Genomic DNA, 18883 nt, shown 5'->3' on the forward strand with positions numbered 1-18883 from the left:
CGGAAAAGTCCATATGTTTTCTGCATAACAATGAGGTTTCTGACTAGCAGCGTCTTGCTGGAAACATTATAAATTCATGAAGTCAATAGTTGAGGACACATTGAATGAATGAATGTGAATGAGGAAATGTTTTTGGTATTTTTCTTTTATAATAGAAATATTTGCTAACTGTTGAGCTACTGACAATGTACTGTACTAGCAGGAATATACCAGCAAATCTATTGTTTCTAATGCAACACAAGACAAGGGCACTTCCACTATATAGACTTGTGTTTCTTACTCTAGTAGTAAGTATATTGGTGTTATGAATATTGAGTATTGATAACTTGGCACCACTTTGTGCCAGGAGCCACTTTATTATGATATATTGTATTTATTTATTTATTATAATATACTGTATTATTGCTCAGGCTTGGAATCTTGGATACCATAAGACAAACGTTCGCTTAATATTTCAGACGCAAAAGGACTCTATGGCTGCTGTAAACGCCTCTTTGTAGCTTTTTAATGCAGAAATTTTATTAATCACTGACAAATATGCCTTTGTAAATAAGAACGCAGTGGAACTGTTCTGCTTCCGTAACAGAAATAAATATGACTTTTTTATGTGGAAATGCTTGTTTCATTTACACTTTGTCCGCCTTAAATCTTGGCCTAAAGGGTCACATAGAATTGAGCTAATCCTTAGAAATCCTTATCTACATTGATTTTCCAGGAGGCGAATCCGCCTGATTAACTACGTATCTCCTACCGGACACATTAATTCAGTTTTATTGAGATTAGAGATTTAAAGTGAAAGTTCAGCTTGAGGGCATATTCAAACGGGCGTATGCTCAACTATGCCCGCCGCTACGGAGAGTAGTTGCACATGAACAAGGTAAAAAGAAAGCTTAATCCGCAGGAGTTTGAAAAAGTAAAGCAGGAAGAAAGGTCCTGCCCCACCAAACTACATGCGGGAAAGATAGAGCAAGTCGTATCTTTTTTCAGGTGTAGTATTTAAGCACAAGAATCCCGCTAGTAGAAACGAAACCCTTTAAATCAAAAGTTTAAATTCGCCCAATTATGCGACCGTGAAAATTATGGCCGCATAACTGGACAGAATCATACGCTTTTGTGGAAGTCCGTTCTTATTTCATTGATCAAAAAAATGACGGGCCTTGAAAGAATAATTAATTTTTCATGCAGTTTCTTTATTGTTTTGTACCAAAGACATACAATTTGGGATATAAATAAATATATACAAGAATATAAAAGTTATAACAGTACACACGGCTGTGAGAAATCTAGTTGACTTGGACAACAGCTAAATGGAGCTGGACAGAACACTTTAAATAATTCTAAAATATTGTGGCAATCTCAACTAATGACAAAGAAAGAAAAGTAACTGTTACTTCCCAATACATTCTGTGACGGACCGGGCGGAGAAGTGGGGGATGGAGTGAATATTTCTCCCAGATTCAGGCCGGTTTCAAATGAGCGTATTGTAACAAGTCCGTACAATGTTACATGTAACAGACGACATTACAACCACAATCTGTATTGGATCTGATGTTTCCTCCATATATTTTAATTTTCTACTGGGCAAATGCCACTCAACTCAATCCAAGATTGGGGGAGGAGTGACTGCAGATAACATAGTCTGCACATATGAACCGATACCAAGGATGTCAGCCGCAGATAAGTGCGCCACACCATACAGGAATATAACCTCTACTGGCAAAGCAGTGGATTGTCCTGTATCACCACAGTGCGCCACACTGGCAGGATGGTGAGCGGTCTGAAAACGATATCATATGAGAAACGGTTAAAGGGTCTAGGAATGTTTAGTTTGCAAAAAAAAAAAAAGACTGAGAGGAAACTTAATAGCTGTCTACAAATATCTGAAGGGTTGTCACAATGCAGAGGGATCAGCCCTGTCCTCATTTGCACAAGAAAAGACGAAGCAATGGGATGAAACTGAAAGGAGATACAGATTCGATATTAGACAGTGAGGGTGATCAATGAGTCGATCAGGTTGCCATGGGAGGTGGTGAATTCTCCTTCAATGGAGGTCTTCAGAGGCTGGACAGACATCTGCCTGGGATGATTTGGTGATCCTGCATTGAGCAGGGGGTTGGACCCGATGACCCTGGGGGTCTCCTCCAGCTCTACCGTTCTAGGGTTCTAGATCTACTACAACTGTGCTGTGCAGACTAAAATTCTCCTGTGTACATAGAATCATAGAATGGTTGGAAGGGACCTCCAGGGTCCTCTCGACCAACCCCCAGCTCAGTGCAGGATTAACTAAATCATCCCAGACAGATATTTGTCCAGTCTTTGTTTGAACACTTCCATTGAAGGAGAACTCACCACCTCCCATGGCAACCTGTTCCACTTATTAATCCCCCTCACTGTCAGAAAGTTTTTTTTCTAATATCCAGTTTGTGTTCCTGCTGCAGATTATTTTGTCGGTCCCAGGAGACGTCCGTTCCGCTTTCTGATCACTCACAATATGTGTTTGTTTGTTTCTGACTAGGTCTTAGATTTGATTAACTTTTTCCATTCTGTATCTTATCTGTAGAAGCTCAGAGGTGTTTTTTACAGGACTAGAAAAAGAGTCAGCTGTTTTTTTTAGAAACAGCACCACATCTGCAGGTAGGCAGTGTCTGGTATTGCAGCTCACTCAAGTGAATGGAGTTGAACTGCAATACCAAACAGAGCCTACAGACAGATATGGCAATGTTTCTGCAAAAACAGCAAACCATCTTTTCTAAATATAGAAAATATAAATGTCATCCATCTTCCAGTCTTAGTCAGGAATATATATATAATTGTTCCTTATGTGTTCTTGAAGGTCGGGTATTCTCCCCCCAGCTTGTGACAGACACAAGACAGATCCTCTGACGGCTCTTCCCCTGAGCTCCCAGAAACATCTTCAGTTGGTTAGAGGGGGACAAGTCGCCAGCAGACAATTCTAAGGGTGCATTCAAATTATGATTTTTGCTGTGATTTTCCCCAAACTGTTCACGTTTTATCATAATTTAGACAAAATTCCTGCAATAAACAGCGACTTAATTACCTTATGTGAATATACTGCTAGATCAGCTTATCTTCCAGCAGAACAAAGGATGGGTCATACTGAGATCCGACATGTCCAATGTGTGTTTCCCCTGCTTGTTGTATAATGACAGTTGGGCCGCCCCCATGCACATTATGTTGTTAGATCCATCCATAATTAGTGAGATCCATCAGCATCTAATGTGTATGTGCAGCTCAAAACTGTCTATCACAAAATTATACACCTCCAAGTAACAATACTGACATCTAGAAGACATGTACAGAGCGGATACAATGTAGACAAGGACACATCAAGCTGGAAAGGTTCAACTCTGTATCTTCAACTAGAAAGTTAGCAGCAAAAGTATCAGATCAGCAGCAAAACTCCTAAAAGTATTTCAAGCCAATAAAATAAAAAGTCACTAAAAATATCAGCTGTGAAAAGGAAGAATCATTGCAAGAACCACAACCCTGTGACCTGTCATTAAGGAGGTTCATTGCATCACCTCCATTTTTTTACTAATTAAAACCAGACTGAACCATAATCTTTTTTTTCCTAACCGTTTTTTAGTTTTCTTATATACTTTCTGCACAGCACTTTGCAGGCGGACATCTTGCCTGAGCTGCTGTTAATGGCATTCAGAGATATACTCTACAGCAGTCACACGGATCACAGGAAATAATAGACAGGAGGGGACTAATTTACTTCAATGGGAGCCTGTTGTGGGCATGCCCCGTGAGATAACTGTGCAGGGAAGGGGAGGAGGTGAGCTTTCTAAATATAAATGGTGACATGGAAAATTGGAACTGATGCAGTTTTTAAAGCTTGAGTCCGGAGTTTCTAGTAAATTAAGGGAAAGTAAACAAAGTTTCTTCTTCCTTTTTTTAATCTATTTCTATTTTTGGTGACAAAATGTTCAGTAAAAACTCCAGCAGGACAGCCGGTGTAAGAGCACCATCAGAGGATAATAAACATCAGCCATTTATTGCCCGAAGAAAAGACACGAAGAGTTAAATATATATAAATAGAAATGTCCCACTGATGTTTAATATCTGCAGGTCGCGTAAGAGACAGCTTTAGCGTGGATGTAATCTCGGAGGCCGATGACCTCCTTTTCCAGGCCCTCCAGCTCAGACATTCTGTTCATCACGGACTGCTGGCCCTTTCGAAGTTCACCTTCAATTTCTGTAAGAAAAAATAAATAATCTTAGATACCGGCAAAGCAAGACTCAGGAGGTGAAGCGGCCAAACGTATGTCACCTGCTGATGTGCAGAAATGTCGTAGTCACATTTTTCACATCCTGAAAATGTGTAACAGCTAATAATAGAGAGTCGTATTGTGTGTAGAGTACCGCGGCGAACCCCAACAGGGAACAAGTGTTCTTACATGTTTGCTATCTATCTGACACGTGTTGTATGTCCTGAAGCTAATCACGATACACGTGTGTCTGGTGGGTCTCTTCGCATAGGCATAACAGCTTTCATTTCTACAAGGATGCGATTGATCCATTTACTATTCGGAAGGCGGAAAAGAGACCTGATGGAAAATAACATGGGAGTGCAGCGCATACATTATCTTTCTTAATTAGCTCTCTGAATAATTAAAATGAGCTAACCAACAGATGGGTGAGCAACGCAGCCTTCCAGCCCCGCACCTCAGCTTATAAGCTCTCGTCTAATCATATGGGTTCCAACCAGAAGCCAATGACCCACTGTTGCTGGAGGGCAACAAGCTACAAGAGGGTTGACCATCACCCAATCGTAGACTATAGAATAATCTGCCTTAAGATGGACTACAAAAGGGAGGAAAGAACTCCTGCTAAAACCTCTGATGGGATGCACATATGGCCGTGTGGAACCCTCCTTGAAGTCAGTGATCTTACGAGAAGCTTGGACAGAGCTTGAAATGTAAAGGTCTCTCCAGACAAAAGTTCTCTGTTTGTATAAGATATTTGGTTTATGGTCCGAGTTCAGAAGATTTGTGGACATGTAAATATATACGTGTCCACTCACAGTGTGTTCAAATGTAACAATCATGGCGCATCGCAGTGACCACATTTAGAGCATTTTAATACATTATGGCTGAGTTGCCATAACAAGTTTAATGCCAAGATCATGTATACTACATCTGAGATCTCAGGCTGTTGGCAACCTATAGAACCTCTACTGCACGTCATTGGCATCTGTTTGAAAATGGATCATATTTAGAGATGAGCGAGCGTACTCGCTAAGGCAAACTAGTGTAGTGCCTTATGCGAGTACCTGCCCGCTAGTCCCTAAAGATTCGGGTGGCGGCTGGGGAGAGCGGTGAGTTGCGGCAGTGAGCAGGGAGGAGCGGGGAAGAGAGAGTGAGATCTCCTCCCCCCCCCCCCCCCCGTTCCTCCCCGCTCTCCCCCGCCGCTCCCCCCCGCCGGCACCCGAATCTTTAGAGACGAGCGGGCAGGTACTCGCATAAGGCACTACTCGCTCGAGTTTGCCTTAGCGAGTACGCTCGCTCATCTCTAAATATTATCTGACATAGATGTGTTAAAAACATCCAGTAGTGTTAATATCCATGACATTAGTATGAACGGAGCCTTAATGTATGGCAACATAGAAATGAATGGCCTTTGACCATCCTAGAAAGAAGTCGACTGACGACTAAATGACGACTATAAGAACAGGAAGACATCGGGCCCTGACGTTCAGAATTTTGCGCTTGTAGTAACTGTTAGGACTCATGTCCACGACTGTGTTTTCACCACGTATTATGCATGTGTTGCACGACCGCATAATATACAGTGAATGGAGTCAATAAAAGTCAATGGACTTTCATTGATCCATGCACACCGGTGTGAACATTGCGTGTAAATCCGCACGAGAAATAGATTGTAGCATGCTCGATTTCTCTGCATACATATGCAGCGTAACCTCTTTACATTTGTATAGGCTGCGTATGATACGCTGTCCATGCGCAAAACTTGCTATGAAAAAAATGTAAATGAAAAAAAAAGGTGCTACACTACACATGTTCGTATGCATGTGATGCACGGTCATGCGCAGAGCACTCGCAGTCATACGCAGTCTTTGCCGGCAGAGCTGATGGTTACAAATAGGTAAAACGCTGCGGGGAGACACAAGAGCCCTTAACTGTTTTCCTCTTAACAGACTGAAACCCTACAGTTTATAAACTACTAGAAGAATTGCGCGGCTTCGCATGGGTCCATTGTGTGTATCTGTTTGTTGTTTATGTATGTGCTTAAAAACATCTTTTGCTGCAGATAGGTAGCTGACATCTTTATAGCACCAAGTCAGCCGTAAAGGTAAATCAGACGCTTTTCGACCAGGTTTAAGCTCATATCTATATTCATATTCAGATTTTTTGCAAATATGTTGAGAATGGTTGGTCGTAGAGTGCGGAAACTTTCCGAAGCGCCTCATTTATCTATGTGGCAAATTCGTCACAGATTGCTCCAGCCGGTGCAGATTGCTCCAGGCATTTGGCCGTGCATAAAGAACAGACAACAGAAATTCCTTTTTACATATGTAAAGATAGAGAAGTGTATAAAGAAAAGTGGTTACACAGTCAATACGCATGCCATCTAGCGGGCGCAGGGCGTTTTTCTTACCTCTCATCCTTCGCAGCATTCCTTCTGACTCTTTGAATAGTTGATCAGCCTCCATCCTGATATCTGTGACCTTCTGTCCGTGGCCTCCAACATGGGATGCTTGGCGTAAACGGTCCTTGAACAAAGCATATTTTTCCTGTACGGCATCTAGACCCTATAATATAGATATATCAGTGTTTATTACCCAGCAGTAACGTAGTAGAGATCCCCATTACTGCTTCACAACATGTGTGTGGAAATGGAAGAGTCCTTAATTCAAACTCTTATACACATGTAGTTACTGAGGTCCTACATAAGCTTTCATTAGTTTTGTAATTACAAATTAATAGTAATATTTTGGGACTCCTGCTTAATAAGCCTTTTATTCTTATTATCACATATGACATTGTACATGATGAGAGCCAGGTTCTTCACTAATGTTAACTGCAGTTTGCACAGCAGCAGCTGGATAGAATCACCGAAGCCTGGAGCCCAACATCTCCTATAGTAGCTTTACCTTAAAAGTGACATTTTAGCTTATTATATCTCTCAGGGGACACATATGATCACCAGCTGGGAGCAACTACTAAAACAGATTTGGAAGAATGCGAGCGTTATGTCTTGCTGAATACAGACATGTTGGACACGTTTTATGATTTCATTTTAACATGTTTCATACAGACCTTTTTGTTGACCAGATTTCGGCTACTAGTATGTATATGTCAATGTTTGTGTGCCCTAATCCTTACCCAGTAGTCTTACAGTTCATCCAACATTACACAAAGGGCTTTTCCAAATGTCTATGAAGCTCACTGATTACAGGTTATCATTTGCAGATGTGCTTTGTATTTCAATTCTGCGGCTTTCTACAATAGCTGCTTGCAGCTAGGAAATAGGAACATTCGTGCTTACATCCAATGACTGAAGCCCATAGAGACCTAATACAACTGAGACTTTTGCTATAATTGTATCCAATCTACATAATCCTCTGTGGGTTTAATACATCAAGAGCACAAATCTCTCTCATGGCCGGAGGGATTGCTACGGAGTATCAATGTAGGGAAAACGTAACAGGCTGGAGTGGAACTTATAATGTGATTGGAATACCTAGGAAAGTCCCAGCTTGCTTGGAGATGCAAAGGCCCACATACACAGAGTTTAGTCATCTGAAACCGCTGATTTGAGAGGGGTTGGATGACCTCTGCATATGTATGGGGGGCTCTCAACCTTCCCTGACAGGTGATGGGAGGAAAAAGGATTGGATTTATTGAATTTCAACACCTGATCCTTTTGTTCCTCCTGGAGATAAGCCACCACCAGAAGTGTCTAGCTGCAGCTTACCTCTCTCTCCCCACATGATCACTCAGTGGTTTATGTATATGGGGATAGTTAGTGGAAATAGCTATCAGTTGAACCACCAATCATCTGTTACCGAAGGTGAATGAGCACCATAACGTGATGTACCTGTTGCGTTCTCTCATCTATATCGTTATGCTAGAAAGTTCCCTTTAGAGGTAACTTGTCAGGAGTTTTCATGCTGACTGAACTATAAGCAGCAAGAAATGCTAACAGGCCGCTTCATTATAAAGAACTATGTTTTAGTCTGAAACGCTGCAGGAAAACACGGCTTTTTTTCTTGCCCAGTTTTCTTGGACGCTCGCTCTACTGGTCAGTCCAACCACCATAGATATTCTAAGAAATGAATCAGTCCAGAACTTTGTGTAGATGATGTTCTTTTTAAAAGCATTGCACTGAACTGTACAGGTTTCCATCTTTACCTGTTGTGCATCCGTAGCCTTCCTATGAGCTCCCTCAGCTGCTTGCCTTGCCTCACCAGCCTGCTGTAGACTTTCTGCAGTTTTCTCCTGCAGTCTCTCCACCCGCTGTGTAAAGACCTGGAGTTGATCGCGTACATCTGTCAGCCCTCTTTCTACAGGGCCCAAAACTTGCTCAATCTGTAAGGAAAAATAATATCACCATACAATGTAAAGGCTATGGATGCCTCCTCTCACTTTTTTTTTATTTTATTTTTTTAAATCATCTTTGCTATTGAATTTTCTTATTTTATTAAGAACTTTTAACCATTTATGTTCTCTGCTTGCCGTAAATCCCAAACCACTGAATTTTTCCAGAGTCTGTTAGACAAACTGAAAGCTATATGGATTTGTAAAAAAAAAATAAAAATAAAAAAAGACAATCCTTGACAGTCTCTGCAGCCCATAAAGTACACACCTTTAAATTCCACAAAAAGGCATCTCATCTTGTTACTGCTGACCAATGCTCGCATGTGTCCTGTGCACGATGCAGGTAAATACTCACGTCCTGCCACTCGGTGCAGGTGGTTACACTTGGCTTAAGCAAACTGTTGGAGAAATATGGATGTACTGCGAGTATATAGTTCAACTGCTTTATTGAAAGGTTGTGCTCATGAAACAAAGAAGGACGTGTTTCGATTCAGTCGAGTCTTGAGGTGAACAAGATACACAACCTTTCAATAAAGCAATTGAAATATATACTCGCAGTACGTCCATATTCCTCCAACAGTTTGCTTAAGCATAAAGTACACAGTATATTATTCTATAGGTGATCATTCACATTAACAACTGTGCACTGAAACATTCTTTGGAGCCGTTAGTTCTTCACAAAAACAAAAGATCATCGTAATGGGTTTAGAAAACTGGATTTGGTGATAATTAATTTCTAAATACTTTTTCTAACTATTGCATGCACGTCAGATTTTTCTCAGTCACCAAGGGTCTTCACGGGGTCTCACCTCTTGCATACGATCCTCAATCTGCAGCAACAATGTGCTTGATCCACGGATTTTATCTTCTGCTTCTTGAAGGATTTTCCGTGCTTTCCTAATATTGTCCACCACACCATCCACATCTTCTTCAACACTGATTGCTTTGTTCCTAAAGTTTGGGAACATAAAGAAACTCATTTTTGAGGATCACATATTGATGCACACAAGTAAAATTATTAAATTATGCCTCTACTCTAACTCTGTAGTCGTTACTAGCTCAGGACACAAGCAACACACTACCTGTGTGGTTCCACCATCTGAAGCTGGATCTGCAGAAAACTGCATGTCGCTCACTGTCTACTATCCAGGGAAACAAGGATCAGGCATATTGATTTTCACTAGGGTTCATCTTATGTGTAGGGGTTTCTACCATTCACTGGTGTAACTATAGGGGACACAGGGGATGTGGTTGCACCCGGGCCCAGAAGCCTTGGGTGGCCCATAAGGCCTCTCTTCTCTATATAGGGAGCCCAGTACTATGAATAAAGCGTTATAGTTGGGGGCCCTGTTACAGGTTTTGTATTGGAGCTCAGGAGCTTCAAATTATGCCTCTGCTACCATTAGAAGTGATGGCACTTTGGTAGGGTTTTTGTCATACTTCCTGATCTTCAGTATTTGAACATGTATTCTGCCGGACTACACTTTTCTTACACAATAAACATTAATTTATTTAAAAGTAATATGGCATCAACTGGTAGAAAATAGTATGTGCAGTCTTTGCCAAAATAAGTGCACCCCTAGAAGAAGTTGTTGTTTTGCTGTAAACCCAGGCATGCGGTTCCATCTCAGGCAGATATCTGCTATACAATGCTTACTTTTCATTAGTGTCATTTTATTCTAACAGCATTGTATTCCCCATCTTTAGTTGGACATACCTGGCCTCTTCAGCCTCACTCTGCAGTTTCCTCGCTTTGGCGATGTCATCTTTTGTTTGAGACAGCACCGCATCAATATTAGGCAATTTTCCTGCTATGTTACGTATTTCACTCATTTTCCTCTGAAGTGAGGAAGCATCAACAGGGAGTTTAAGCGACAACACGTACTCGCTGACCTCTTGGATAGTGGCTGGATCTGTGGATGGCTCTATCAACAGAAAAATACAAAATGATCAGCCGGATAGCAGAGACAATTATCACTTGTCCTGTCGTCTTGGAAATTGTTTCATTACTTTAATGTGATTCTTAAAGTTCAGTCTTTACGAAGTTAAAAGAAAGTGACAAATAGTCTTGAAGAAACAGTTATGTATTTACGTAACATCATGAGTGTTACAACTCCAAAAGATACTTTACATCATCTCTTACTTTATGACATTGTATATCCTAGTACGGTCTATGACCCCCCTATGAACCATGACATAATTATTGTATGACTAACAATAACATCCGCTGTGCAGAAACATACATTGTGGTCTATTCTGACTGCCATTATGGAGTCGGGGAGAAATTCTTTTCCCCCCACAATGGGCTAAATTGGCTTCTGCCTCATTGGGGTTTTTTGTCTTCCTCTGGAACAACGGAGGGGGTGGGGATAGAAAGAGGCTGAACTAGATGGCCATTGTCGTCTTTCAGCCTAACATACTATGTTAGGAAATTTGTCGGACATTTATGTAGTTTTTTATAAAATACAAAACACGGAGGTTTCTGCTGGATTTTTGTTTTTATTATTTTATAGTTTGTTTTTTATGATCTTACATTTTTAATTATTTTGTTGTTTATGGTTTCTTAGCCTACATTAATCATATACAAGTATTTACAAATCAGCCATCAACATTGAAAGATTTCTTTGTATATAATGACTTGTGTAAAGATTTTGCCAGAATCGGATAGTAATCTGCCTTGCTCTGGTTAGTGAATGATTTGTATTTTTACATCAAAATGTACTTTTAGGGGAAGGGGTATACACATTTTTGGGGATGGCACATACTATTCAGTGGCGCACACATACTTTTTGGAGGAATGTGCAATATGTTTCGGGGGGGCACAATTTCTGGGGAGACAGGCACATTTTTTTTAGGGGGTTGCACATACTTCTTGATTAGGGACACACAAATTTCAGGTGGAGGTGCACATACTTTTGATGAAGTGAGTCATCACCAATATGCCTTGCCTTTTATATGCAATATAAGGATGCAGGAGAAACTGAGCTAAATTTAAGGAGTCTTCTGCAAACAGTTTCAGATATCCAATGCTTTTTATTTTCTTGAAAAATAGCAGCAAAACTACAATAGAACCCCTATGTACAGGACCACCCATAGAGGGGTCTTCTCAATGCCAACAACCCCTGTTCCTGCCTGGGCCAGCTCCAGGTTTCTGTGGGTCTCCTTTATATAATTTTATCACATGGTATATAAATAACTCCTACTGAATATACATAATTGTTGCAATGCAGTATAAAAGTAATTCTGCTTTACTACATAGAGGTAATTGCTGGCATTCAGTATATAAAAGCCACTATTACTAATATAAATAAATGCCACCATAGTTCATCAGGAAATTCTATGATATCAAATAATGTCAGTATATAATATATAAATATTAGCTGCTTTACTTCATGTGAACAATTGACAACATGATGTATACGAATACATATAAGTAATTCTACCATGGAGTTTGTCACTACTATAATACAGTAGATAGAAAATTGCCTCCATAAAAGCATATAAATAGTTGTCACCATGAAGTGATTCTACTAAAGAATATTCTGTATATCTGCCGCCATAGTGTAGCTAAAAAAATAGCATGCTTAAGATGAATTAAAAATTGACCCAATGTTGTTAGACAGTACATAGTTTCATTATACATAGGAAATGAAAATAAGATATACATCGGAGACAGCATAACTTTAAGACAACTTTTAGGTTTAGATACAGCAGCTCAGTTCAAATACTTCTAAATTATGCCATCACCATATGATAGATACCAGTTCTGCACGGTGATAGTGATAGCACTGCTGTTACCTTCAATGATCATCTCTGAATGGAGTTGGATGCATTTCCCTACTCTTTTTCATCCTGGCCCAGACCACTATAATGACTTCTTCCAGCCATGACTTGTTTCTGCAAAGAAACTCTCCATCCAGCTAATAATTATTCCTGTCCCTCATGTCTGTCTGTGTCCCCTCAAGTCATTCGGCGACCTCATGGGACCCTATGTTTCCCACTGTCCTTATTTTTGATAGCATGTAGTTTAATCATAATCTTAGTTTTGTGCACAGCTCAGCCACGGCACATGGCAGCTTGTGTATTGTGAATGACTTTTCTCTCTCTCCTCCACTCAGAGAGGAGTAGACAGCAAAGGGAAGTTCAAGATACACAAGTTGCTGTGTGTCATGGCTAAGCGGTGTACAAATTAAGGTTATACTTAGAGCATATCTCAGTTTTCAAAAAATGTTCAAAATCAGTCCAAGTCTTCATTGGCCAGTAATTCAGTTTTCCTTAAAAAGGCTACCCCTAAAGGGTTAAAGGCTCACTATAGCGATGGGCTGAGAGATGTCTGAAAAGTTGCACTAGAATTATAGCGTGTACTAGAAACTGCACCAAATTCAAGCATAGCAGGGGATAGTATTTCTCAAGGACTAATTAGCTATGACTCCTGCTATAAAAAAGGAGAATTCTTGCTGCGCCAAAGAGAGAGAGAGAGCGCAGGGGACTAGAGTGAGCTAGAAGTGCCGCTGATTGGTGCTCATGGAGGTGCAACAGTCAACATGGGACATGCTGGCTGTTCAGCAAGAACTTCAGCACTGGAACAAGTACAGACTGTGAGACAAAGGGCTCTCTGAAAGGATTGACGTCTGCCTGCTGTGGAAGCTACAACATGGAGCAGCAACCATAAGAGGACTTGGGGAAACTGTGCTGAACAACCGGAGACCGGATGGAGCAGGCATCTACATAGCAAGAAGGACTCCTGAAAGTCATGGTAGAGGAGCACTCTTGACCCCGAACTAGCCTGAGCCAGTCAAAGCGATTACCCCACACAACATACCGTAAGTGAGGCCTTTAGGGACCTTGCCAGCTAATCAACAAGCCTATTGTATAGGTGGACACTGGACCCAACAGATGTAGATGGTTGGTAAACTTCCAGTGGCCACATATAGGGACTTAGATATTGCTAAAGGGACCTGGGCCCTCATAGTAGAGACATTTTGAGCAGATGCCAACTCCGGATTCCACAATGCAAATCCGCCCGTGTGCAGGCGACCTTTGGTAAACTTAAGGTAAAAGTTAAACTGCTTGGCTTCTATTATAACAGTATTCTCTTTATTTTCTCTGTTGTTGAATAAACATTGCATTTGTAACTCTTCTGCTGCATTGTATCCTGAAAGTGTGTTGTGACACCATCTACCCATGACAGCCATGTAGATTTTCCTACTTTTCTGCTACTCTGCTGTTTTCAGTCCACGTACAGGTGGGCATGTAACCTAAGCAACCATTCTGCCAATACTGTGCTGGCCAGGAAATGCTCTCCAACATTCCCCATCCTGCCATGCATAGCCATGCTCCAATCAGCTGCAAAGAAGAATCTGAATACCTGCTTCTCTATTGCATGTAGTAGCTAGCAGTGTCTCCACATTCCTGTTGCTAGACAAACTAAATGCCTAACAACAGGCAGCGGATGCAAACATGATGGAAAGAAGATCCCTAGTGGCAGCAACTTCATACTTTATTTGCAGTGGGAAAACCAAAACAAAATTAATGCAAGTATCTTACAACTTGAGCAACCAGAGTCAGGCAGCTGCTGCCAAGGTAAATAGGATTATGGGGTGCAACCAAAGAGGTATACGTATATATGACTACAACATTATTCTTCCTCTTTACAAATCACTGGTCAGACCACACATGGAATAGAAGTATGTACAGTAAAATATCAGTATTTACAGATGATACAAAACTATGTAAAGTAATTACCACAAGAAAGGATAGAATGTGGTCACATAAGATCTGTATACAGCTGCAAATTGATCTGGATAAGTTGGGGGTTTGGGCAGAAAAGTGACAAATGAGGTATAACACTGATAAATGTAAGGTTCTGCACATGGGCAGAGGAAATACATGTCACCATTACACACTAAATGGGAAACCACCGGGGAACACTGACATGGAAAAGCTCTTGGGGATTGTAGCTAATTGTAAACGTAAAGGGGTTTTCTAGCTGTAACTTCTGTGGACCACCTCGTACCCATGTAGGAAAATAACAAACTATCCTATACTCACCACTCCCGATGTGTCCTGTACCAGTGCTAGATCCTCCGCTACGTCCTCTGTTGATAGCTGTAGTCCAGCCCAGTTTCAGGGACGTCACAGGGGCTGCAGCCAATAACACAGCTCAGCGCTCAATCACTGCTTTCCGCAGCAGAAAATCCACAATAAAATCTGCACCATTTGAACAAATTTTGATGCGAATCCACAGCAGACTTTATCCTTTTCAATTCATTATGCTGCAGATTTTGAGCCGAATCTGCACCAAAATCCATGTTCACATGGCAGAATTCAGTGCAGAATTTTCAATTTAAATTTCCGCCTCTAAAAACTGTGACTTTCTGCCACAGATGCACACGTGGATTTGAGTGTACAGCATCTGCCGCGTGACTAGCAGGCAGTAACTTCGGTTGGAATCAGACGATGAATGGCCATTGCTCTTATTGTGGTGGTAGAGCCCCCCAGGCTTAGAGGCCAGGTTGCAATTGTGACCCCTGCGACCCACTGCATAACCTGGCCATGAGTGATGGGGTTAGAGGCAACCCTCTTTGTCAGGATATAGTTTTTGACTAAACCTAAAGCAACCCTTCAACTGGAGGGTCATTGTTATAAAATGTGGGGAGCTATATGGATACAGGCTGGAGAGGTCATTCGTAAACCCTATGGTGCAGCATCAGAGAGAAGATACACGAATAATTATTTTTTTGCAGGTAACGGTATGCCCAACGTCAGAGGGCATCTTAAAAGGATCTTCTTTAATGTACATTATTACAGACTAGTACTGCATACACTGTTCAGATATATGTTGTATTATATTTGTATACAGATAGCAGATTTTCTGACCTGCCCCTATTTGCCCTTCTCCGCAGCCGTGTCCTGTAGGATCACAGTGTACCATATAAGCTGTCAATGGCGCAGTTTATAAAGCTCGTCTGAACCGCTGATGATCTGACAGTAATACCTGGCACAAGTCTGATCTCTGCCTGTCATATTATCTAAAATCCAAAGGAGGTCAATCTGTTCCATTGGAAAGGGAAACACATAGGTAAAAAGTGATACCGATCTATGAGCCGAATTACCATATTCTACCTCTTATTCATATCACGAGAGCTTGTATTGCAACATTAGTGAGTTTTAAATTCGACTCACCAAAAGACATGGAAGCAAATGAAATTGAGTAATTGTGTAGTGCAGACAAATCTGTTCATAAGTCCCACGGGTCTCCTGATGACGCGGTCATCCATTGACATACCTGACTCTTTGTCAAAGTTTGGATTTTATAACATTGGTATAAACCTGTAATCTCGCAAATGTACATTTGGAAAGAACACAAATGGCTTCTTGTATGAAAACTGCTGTTTCTTCCCCCAGCGTTTACAATGTGACCAGCCGAATGTGCGTGGGACGGCCGTATGATTGCCAGCTCCGCTTCTGTTATGACATTGTTCTGTGCTAGAACATCACTCCAGGTATCCCGCACTCTACAAAATGTCATCTCGTCAACAAAACAGATCCGAATAGTTAACGGATAATTAATTACATCAAGAAATACAAAGTTTTGAACATTAATAATACGCCGTCAACCTCTGGGATTTCAATAGTCTCTCTTAGACGTCTCTCTTCATAATCTAACAAAGTTTGTCGTAATGAGTCAGAACAAAAGAAGACGTGGGCTGAGAGGAGCCGCAGCTAATCTGTACAACTCGCTAGAAAAAGATCAGCAGGACTTCAATTAAAACAAGATGTGTTCGAAAATCCCAGAGATCGACCTTATATCAAGCGAAAGGAAGAAAATCCTTACATTTCGCGAACTTAAACAGATCAACACTTTACTACAGTAGGCGATTCATGTCACTCCAAGGGAATAAGAGTGCCTGTCTGCTGCCGGGGATCTAGTTCAGGGAAGTAATCCTGGAGAGATATTAATATGATACGCGGACATTGTAAAGTCAGCAGCTTGGCTTATTGCGCAGACATGTAGTCTGATTATGGAGTCTGGACAGGTAAGACACCTGAATGTATCGCACGTGTCCATGTTCTACACATGGTGTGCTCTTTCTTCTGAGCAGGAGGTGACAAGACAATCCGCACTATGTTGTCTCCATAGACTCCTTTTATTCACCACAGTGGGTCACACTGGCATGACATACTGGGCTCCCCCAAAATCTATAGCAAACTAGCACCCGCATTTATCAGTATTTTTTGCATGTACTTTGGGGATCTAGTTCAGGGAAGTAATCCTGGAGAGTTATTAATATGATACGCGGACATTGTAAAGTCAGCAGCTTGGCTTATTGCTCAGACATGTAGGCTGATTAAGGAGTCTGGACAGGTAAGACACCTGAATGTATCGCACGTGTCCACGTTCTACACCTAGTGTGCTATTTCTTCTGAGCAGGAGGTAGCAGGACAATCAGCACTATGTTGTCTCCATACACTCCTTTTATTCACCATAAAAAATTCTAAATTCTCCCAAGGAGATTCCTTACCTGTCAAGAAGTCTCTAACTTGTTGTATAAACTGTCTGGTGCTTCCAATATCCTGTTCCATGCGGGTCCTCATCCAGGTCACTTGTTCTGACAGCTGTTGGGAGCTATCCTTGATTTCATTGGATGTTTTTTCGGCTTCCTTTATCTATTGAACAGAAATTTCATAACTCAAGTGAGGTCCTCATCAGTATACAACTGCAAACAAAATTATCCCCCCCCCCCCATTGTAAATTTGGCTTATTTCCCAAAAGTACAAAATTTCAGCTGTTTGCAAAAAACAATCAAACAAAAATAATTTAAATAGCTCAACGCAACTAATATAATAAGCAAATTCTTCAAATTCAACACAAGAATGCCACTTTTAATGATCACTGCAGTCTCAGAATTATTCAACCCCTTCATGACAATTATCTTTGGTACTTCACCTTTTGCTGTTATGAGCTGCTGCAAATATGATGCATAGCCAGACACCAGATTCTGGCAACATTTCTGAAGATTCTTAGCCCATTACTCAAGGGCAATGACCTTCAGTTCACTAATATTCTTGGGTTTGCATGCTGCAGCCGACCTTCTTCAAACCCCACTAAAGATTTTCTATGGAGTTCAAGTCAGGTGATTGTGATGGCTGCTCCAGAATCTTCCAGGACTTCTCAAACCAAGCCTTGGTGGACTTTGAGGTATGCTTGGCCTTGTTGTCCTGCTGCAAGTTCTAATTTCCTAATACTTGATTGAATCCATCTTGTCCTCCGCATGTTGCAGGTTTCCAATGCCAGGAGAACTAAAGAAGCTGCAGAGCATCACTGAGCCACCACTATACTTCATTACAGGCATATGCTTCATTCTTCCTCCTCCAGACATGCTGCTTATCCAGAGGCCTGAAATATTCTAGTTTTGGTTCGCTCCACAAAACAGAATCCCAGAACTTCTGTGGCTTATTTATATGGCTTTGAGCATATTGGAACAGACTTGTGCTTTTGGTTCAGTAGAGTTGATGTCTTGGAGTCCGACATGAAGACCTTCAGTGTTTGGTCTTAATGTGCAAATGGAAGCCTCAGTACCTGCTGCCACCAAATCTTTCTGCAGATTTTTTGAAGTAACTCCTCAGGAATCTATTGGCAGACGGTAATGGCTTCCTCTTTCTGCCATGTCTAGGTAGTGTAGCCAGTGTTCCTTTAACTTTGAACTTGCAAACTATGATTTCAACTGTATCTCTAGAAACACCCAGTGCCTTTACTACTTTTGTATGTTTTTCCATTCTTATACAAGGCAATTATCTCTTCTATTAATGCTTTGGACCACTCTTTTGGCTTGGCCATATTTCTAACATGCAGTCAAACATCATAGTCAACAAAGCCCTCTCCAGTATAGGTGTTTAATGTGTTTTATCTCAAGCACACCTGATGTAACTAATAAAGCCCTTAACTAGTTGTAAGGGTATAAGGGACTCTATTCAAGAGGTTGAATAATTCCGAAACTGCAGGAGTCATTAAAAGTGGCATTTTGTGTTGAATTTGGAGAAACTACTTGTCATATTAGTTGTGTTGAGCCAATTAAGTTGTTCTTATTAGATTACTCACTGAAAAAGGAGCCAATAATGCACCACTTGATAGACTGCAGGGCAAGCTTAATCGCCATAAACCCTAGTAAAATGCAGAGAGCCAGACTTCAATATGGAGGAGCTACTTGTTCTGTGCAGACTAGTGTGCAGTCACTCAAGCCAGCCCAGATTTGGGGAGAGGTGACTGCAAACAAACATAGTCTGTACATATG

The 18883-nt window shown here is 41.1% G+C and overlaps 1 protein-coding gene across 2 annotated transcripts in view; it reads right to left on the reverse strand.

Moving 5' to 3' along the window:
• Positions 1-1169: 1169 nt before the first annotated feature.
• The window catches only part of LAMB3 (laminin subunit beta 3), a 91477-nt gene continuing 73763 nt past the window's right edge, over positions 1170-18883 (reverse strand). For both annotated transcript variants that reach the window (XM_066600231.1, XM_066600232.1), the window contains 6 exons: positions 17114-17258; positions 10306-10513; positions 9398-9539; positions 8403-8579; positions 6646-6799; positions 1170-4222 (listed from right to left, as the gene is read on the reverse strand). In XM_066600231.1, coding sequence (XP_066456328.1) covers positions 4083-4222; positions 6646-6799; positions 8403-8579; positions 9398-9539; positions 10306-10513; positions 17114-17258 — 966 coding nt within the window. In that variant the 3' untranslated portion in view covers positions 1170-4082. The remainder of the gene's footprint in view (positions 4223-6645; positions 6800-8402; positions 8580-9397; positions 9540-10305; positions 10514-17113; positions 17259-18883) is intronic.

The sequence above is a fragment of the Eleutherodactylus coqui genome, chromosome 4 (assembly GCF_035609145.1).
Source record: "Eleutherodactylus coqui strain aEleCoq1 chromosome 4, aEleCoq1.hap1, whole genome shotgun sequence".
Classification (NCBI taxonomy): Eukaryota; Metazoa; Chordata; class Amphibia; order Anura; family Eleutherodactylidae; genus Eleutherodactylus; species Eleutherodactylus coqui.